The sequence below is a fragment of the Lytechinus variegatus genome, chromosome 18, assembly GCF_018143015.1.
Source record: "Lytechinus variegatus isolate NC3 chromosome 18, Lvar_3.0, whole genome shotgun sequence".
In the NCBI taxonomy this organism is placed as follows: Eukaryota; Metazoa; Echinodermata; class Echinoidea; order Temnopleuroida; family Toxopneustidae; genus Lytechinus; species Lytechinus variegatus.
Window position 1 is genome coordinate 15633760 of NC_054757.1, and position 7525 is coordinate 15641284.

General features: G+C 36.9%; 1 protein-coding gene across 1 annotated transcript in view; it reads right to left on the reverse strand.

The window, feature by feature from the left end:
- Positions 1-2026: 2026 nt before the first annotated feature.
- Positions 2027-7525, reverse strand: part of LOC121431574 (cysteine-rich motor neuron 1 protein-like) — a 39203-nt gene continuing 33704 nt past the window's right edge. The window contains exon 12 of the mRNA XM_041629116.1: positions 2027-3181. Coding sequence (XP_041485050.1) covers positions 3021-3181 — 161 coding nt within the window. The 3' untranslated portion in view covers positions 2027-3020. The remainder of the gene's footprint in view (positions 3182-7525) is intronic.

Consider the following 7525-nt stretch of genomic DNA (forward strand, 5'->3'; position numbering starts at 1 on the left):
GGGGGTCACGAAAGGCTAGAAAAATAAACTTGCGCCTTTTTTTAAATGTTTTCTTTACTTTTTGGGACCAGTAGATTTTAGGTTCGGACCAGTAAAAATTTGAAAAACTGGGTATCTACTGGTCCGACATGAATAGGTTGGACCAGTAGAAAAAATGGGTTAGTGTGGAGCCCTGGTATATGCCAATAAACCCTGGGGTGATTTAAGTGCAACACTTCCAGGCAGATCACCAAAGACAAGCAAGGAGTAAACATGTGTATTGTTTGAACTCTGTAGGATACCAAGATTGTACAAAACATTTCCTTAACATATAATCAAAGTTCAAAAGTCAGCTATATTGAAAATGCATGGTATATTCATGAGCTTTATAAATTACAATACTGACTAACTCATCAACATAAATTAGACACTTTGCATCGACATTGTCACTAATCACAGAGCTATCATCCTTCGAAGGTGAAGGGTACGAAAATTACTTTTTTTAAGATGTTGGCTTGTAAACTACAAAACCACTTTTATTGTTAGTTATTGGTGTATTTTTTGTATGTTATTGATTTCATCATGCTTTTTCACAGCATGTTCAGTAAAACGTTATCACCCCTGCTAACTTTTTGCAAGGGAATGAAAGGTTACATAACTGTTGTCTAGCTGCAATCACTTTTGAGCATATGTATCCTTTTGACTTGCATGCACATCTCAGGCATGAGATCAATTTTCTTTGTCATAATTATTCAGCAATGGTTAGGAGAGTAGTGCAAGACATGCAGCATCAACAGGGAGGTAGTCACATCATAGTTGTTAATACAAAGGATAGGGGATATGATATGCTCACTAGCAACTGGAAAGCAGATACTGTAAATGACATTAGCTTGCAAAAAGTTAACAGAAGGGATGCATTTCAGACAATTTTGTGTTGATAAAGAACAAACAAATGTTGAAACTTTAATACAGAAAAAGCAGCTTTGTACTTTATTAAACCATAAACTTGGAAAAGTGGGTTTTGTTCCACCCATCTTCCAAGAACCCTACATCCATTGACAATATGTAAGCTAATTTTCAAAATGATCATGCAGTCAACATCTTAGATCATGATGAAGCCTGGGAAGCCCCTCCCAGGCTTCAAAAAAGCCTGGCCTATTAGTCCAATCTGAGAGACCTGGTGGGTGTTTCATAGAGCTGTTCGTAAGTTGAGAGCGACTTTACGAACGACTGGTGATCCTTTCTTGTGGCAAATAGTATATTATTGGTGATGGTTTAGCGCGTATGAAAGGTTCACCAGTCGTTCTTAAAGTCGCTCTTAACTTAGGAACAGCTTTATGAAACGGCCCCCAGGTAATGAGGATAAATTCCTTGCAGAATGGCACTAGCGCACCAAGTGCTAATCAATCCTGGGTCTCCATAATCTGAACTCTCTGTTCCACTGACTGAGCTATTACGCCTCCATAAATGTAATAATTTGAACCATTGTACTGACTTAATATATAAGGTACCTTATATGTAATTTACCTTAAATATAAGGTACGTCATAGCAAATTGTCATGGATTTGTCTCCAATCCGCCCATATAATACATGAATATGAGACATCATCTTATTTTAATGACAAAAGAATATCTCTGTAAGTACTTGATAAAGCAGGCCCATAGCAAGGGGTTTCAAAATAAGAGGGTTCGATCCTTTCTCTAACCTCTTCTCTTCTCAAATTTTTACTTGCTTTTGAAAATGTTAGGGGGTTCAATTGAAGCCCTGATTACCCTTGCTACGGGCTTGTAAAGTATATACACCTTTATGCAATCTGAATTATCCCTGGAAGTGTTAGGTTCTCCACACAATAGTTCAAATGAGAGAACTTTAGTTCTCATGCTCTTACACTTTCAAAGAGTTTAACATCTCCCTTAACCACTTGACTGCCATAGTGGGTATACAACCCCTCTGTGCTGAGCCAATTCAATACACACTCAAATTTCACTATAGAAGCAAGTGGCTTTGCAGCTTCTGTAAATCACAGGGGAAGTCAGAGAACTTATTGTTATAGCGCCATCTGTTGTCCAAATCCGCAGTTTTGATAGTCCTGTGCTATTTCCACCATAGGGGTATTACAACGTGATACTGACACTTAAATCGGACAGTGTTGTAAGCACGTAATATTACGTGGTCCACACGGAATGCAAACTAGCCAAGCATGTAATATTACCCCACAGCAAAGAGCTTAAAAGACCCATCTCCATGTCACAAGTTCCTAATATCCCAAGTACATACTTATTACAGACAGTACTTTGGCTGAGGTAAAAACAGGCACTTCAGCACTTCTTTATGTTCTTTGCATGGGTTGTGCTATTTGAATAGAGATGATAACTAGGGCAGTAGTTTTCCATTATATTCTGTTAATATAAATTTCATTTTCAATTCAAATCCAAGTTTGTTTTCATTTCATATTCCTTTTACAAGTATAACATTATTCATACATGTATAATGCCAAAGATATATTCATTCAATACCATTCATTCAGTTTTATTTAAGTGTCCACTACATGGTACTTTTTTCATTAACTTTTTTCGATCACAATCAAATTTGTTGAAATTATTTGAGGATATCTTCGCAAAGCAGTGAATTCATGCAAAAAAAAACTCAAAGAACTATTTTGTTGAAAAATTTTACAGACAAGGAATGTTTGACGATCACGTCTTCTGTGCACTTTGTTGGCGACATAATGGTAACCCTTCAAGCACACCTCGTTGCAATTTTTTCAGATATATACTGATAGTGATACACATTGATATTTTTGTGCAAATTTGACGGTAATATGTCAAAACCCAGGCAGGGCCATTTGTGCTAACTTTTGTAACTCTTTATACGATGGGACCCTGTATCAGACAATTTCCAGCAAAATATAAAATCAATCTTGGTTACGCTGTTTACACTATTACACAAAAGTGATAGTAGCAATGGCTGCTTTCTGTAGATTATGCATGTACAAAAATATATATTTACATAAGATTTTCAATGGAATATAGAGATTTTTCTATGACTTACCTAAAATGCATTCACACACACCACATCCATTTGCATCCAATTGGTATCCATGGTGACAATGTAGATCACATGACACTACAGGACATCTTGTAGTCAAAGAGGAAGAAATTAGTTTGCTTTTCAATGTACTCCTCAATGGAAAATGACTTGCTGCAAATGGGAATCAAGTATCAGATATACCAGTCAGTTTTACCCACTGGGCCTAAATTTCAAAAAGAAGCTAGAACATTTTAAGGCCACCACACACCTTATGACCCGACTGGTCTTTGACTGGATTGCAACTGAGTGAGTAGATGAATTGCAAGGTGGTCATAAGCCTCGACACCACACACCTTGCGATACGACTACCATGCTGTCTGCGACTCAAGCGTGCGCTTTTTGCTTTTTGACATAGCAACTGAAAAATGCGCTTACTACTGTGTATGCACATTGTTTATCATATACGCGCCATGCAACTGTCTGATTGGCTGGAAGTTATAAGCTTACGATCCAGTCAAAAGGATTTGACATGTCAAATCCTTACGATTTTCCTTGTGACTTGTCTCGGACCGGTCTGCGACTCTCAAGCTGACAATAGCTGTGATATCACATCTCCCCTCACTCAGTTGCAAGCCAGTCGTAGACCAGTCCAGTCATAAGGTGTGCGGTGGCCTTTATGCCCCATAGTGTGACGTACAGTATAAAGCAAGAAAATACTGAAATGGAAAAATGTAAATTAGGCATGTGCATGTGAATTATGTGAAATTGAAAAAGGTTCTGATTTCCTTATACGTATGTCTGACAGTATGGGACATACATGTACAGGACAATGCGGCCAAGAAACATCATTAACTGCTTCAAAATATCAATCTGATTGGTCAAAAGTATTGTTTGACCATACACTGAACCTGCCTGAAAGAAAATGAACAATGCCCTTCCCAGGGTGGGATAGAAAAAAGATGGGTCTGAGTAAAGTTAACCTTCTGAAATTTGGAGGGATTCTGAGGTACAAATCTTCCTTTGGCCATCTCTTGGATATGTTGGGGTATTAGCTTTTTGGACATTTGGGGATATCTGGACTTAGCTAAAGTATTTGGGGTAAATTTGTATTTCCGACCCTTATTTTAACACGTCTCACTTCACTTCATAAACTGACCAAGTCATGGTCCTTTGAGAGCATTACAGATTGTAAAAAGAACAAGAAATTGGAGACAGAAAATATCATGAAGGGATCGGATGTACATGAACATATTTAAAAAAATTGCCCAAACAAATGAAAAGATACATGTAGATTATGATAAACATCAATATTGTGTATTATCACCCTGCCTATTGCCAGTGAAGGGGAATTTGTCCCATAATCACTGGCAGAGGACCTGGGTTTATTGTAACTTCTCTATTTGACTATGAAATAAAGATGATTTATATATCAAAAACACATAACCCGACATTCATTTTAAGTGATTCTACAGCAAATTCTTGATTCTCATTGCTCAAACTTCTGTTGTTTTCTTGATTTCATTTCACACCATAAATAGCAAAGAAACTCTCTTGCCATATCAAGGCCAAGGGGCAATAGGCATAGTTTACATAAAGATGACTGTTCTTTCATCATTTATTTCCATATTCATTGTCGCAAAACCAAGCTGAAGTATATTCTCATCTTCACGCAAAGAAATACCTGTGACTAATAGCTTGCAAGAAATTAATATCATTACAGATTCATCATGAACTTTCAAAACACATGTGTACATATTTCAACAGAAGCCCAATAAAATACCAGATCTGAGACATACTTCTCCATCTCTTTTATAGCTATACTATATTCTGACTAGAATTCACTTTCCTTCCACTATTTATAACGTACCATTACATAGAAACAACCCACTGTTATAAAGGAATATGTAGAGAATTCTCTACCCTATGTTTCTCCTTGTCCGAAATTACATAAACTACTCTAGCCAATCAAGGCTCAGGACTGACTTATATAAGTTATATTATTTGTTATCTTGGGATGGATATAAAGGGAAGGGGCGGATCCAGCCTTCGCCAATAGGGGGGCCCGGAATTTTTTTCAGCCATATTTTCCCCGATCGGCCACTCGAATATGATATTTGCCGGGATTTTTGGTTTCTTTAAAGGGGTATAGTCCTATAAGTCACTACTTGGCTTTATTCTCATGAATAAACATAAATATATAATACCATAATCATTATTAATGCGAGCGCGAAGCGCGAGCTATTTTTTTTTGGAATCTTATGTACTTTTTTCTAAACGTTTTGAACATTCTGGGCAATCCTGAAAAAAGATGTGTATGCAAGTGAATAATTATTACGAACGTGAAGCGCGAGCAGAAATGAACTGATGGAAAATGTACTGATAAGGACTTGCTCGCAGTTAGCCATGAAGACGTTACATATTTTAAAAAATCAAATAATGCGAGCGCGAAGCGCGAGCTGAAATTTTTTGACATTTTTACTTAAGGAATGGAAATTCTAAGCTCTTTTTGTTACTTAACAGAATAGGTATATAACTAAACGATTGGTGCGAGCGCGAAGCGTGAGCAAAAACTTTCATGATTTAGACCTACTGATTTAGACCTTCATGATTTGTAAATCATGAAAAGGACGAGGAAGTGGGGATCTTCCTTACAATAAAATGCGAGCGAGCGCAGAGCGCGAGCGGAAAATTTTTATATACGTTTTAAGCTGATAGAAAATGTATTTGTTATGGACTGCTTGAACTTAGCCATGAAGAGGTTACATATTTCAACATTCAAATATTGCGAGCGCGAAGCGCGAGCTGAAAATTTTTGACATTTCTACCTGAATAATGGAAATTTTAAGCACTTTTTGTAATCGTGGAAAGGATAAGACAAAAACTGAACATTATTGATGCGAGCGCGAAGCGCGAGCGGAAAAATTCTGGACACTCTATTCATGTTTTGTAAATCATGAAAAGGTTAAGCTATTGGAAATTTTCATACATTAATAATGCGAGCACAAAGCGCGAGCAGACAAATTTTTTATATTGTTATCTGAAACTGGATAATTATTTAAATGGAGAACAAGCTGCGTATCTGAATAAACGTGTGTTTGAGATATCGACCTAGAATTTGGGTATTCTAAATACCTTTTTTACCATGAAAATCAATAAAGCGAGCGCGAAGCGCGAGCTAAAAATATATGATATTCAGATCTGAAAAGGGGTCACTTTAAGCTCTGTATTGCAAGCACTTTGTGGAAAAATTGTGAGGTGAAAAAGGATCACAGTTAAAGCTGATATTTTCAATTATTGTTACTTTGAGTTTTGACGTAGGACCGGGAAGGACATTATGTCATCATAAGAAAATGATTACTATCTTCCTAAGCATGAGAGCGCAAAATCTATTGATATTATGGCCTGAAAACTGGACACTTAAAGCACTTTTGTAATTATGCATAAAATGCATGACTTTAAAATCTATCAATGCGAGCGCAAATCGCGAGCAGAAATTTATGATTGTCATCAAATGATGATTTTAAGAAGTTTGTTTTAGAATTAATATTGAGATATACATAACTCACTAATCAAAATGCAAGCGTGCAGCGCTAGCTGATACGTTTTGACAATCTGACCTAAATAGGGATATTTTGAGAACTTCATGGAATACAAGAAAATGATAGGTACCTGACAAATCAAATTTGCGAGCGCTCAGCGCAAGCAGAAATTGTTAATATTCAGACCATAAAACAGAAATTTTTACTCGTTTCAGAAATCAATTTGTAAATAAAAAATATAATGAAAGTTCAATTTCCCAGCTGAAATATGTTTTGTATATTGACTTCAGAATTTGATATGTTAAGGTCCACATTGAGCAAGATATCACCTAAAAGGCAATGCGAGCGCAAAGCGCGAGCGAAAATTTTATATCCCGACATGAAAGATTAAAAAAAAATTAATTTCAAAGTCTTCCCCTTATCTTATTTTATTCACTCATCTTCCTCCTCTTATGCTTGCCTTCCTTCTTTTCTCCTCTCTTTTCCCTTTTTCTTTTTTCCCCCTTTCTTTCTTTTTTTTGCTCCGCCAATAGGGGGGGGGGCCCGGGCCCCTCGGGCCCCCCCTGGATCCGCCTATGAAGGGATACATAGAGAAACTACTTGGAACCAATCATCTCACAGGACCACCTTACATAAGCATTGGGAGGTGCATTTAAAGAAATACAGAAAGGAACTTCTTTGGAACAATCATATCATAAGAGTTCCTTATAGTTGTTCCTTGTCTGGAGATGGATATATGGGTAACAAAGAAAAAACACTTTTGGCAAATGAAAATATAGGGCCATCTTGCATTCCTGTCTGGAAATTAACTAAAGTTTTGTAAAGAGAAACTCTTTCTATGCAATCACAGTTTAGTACTTTCTAACATAAACTGTGTTTTCCAGACAGGGGTAATGAATATTTATCCCCCCACCCCATCGATGTTTGTATCAAGGACAAAGACTCCTGCAGAAGGAGAAAAGACCCTGGCCTATTT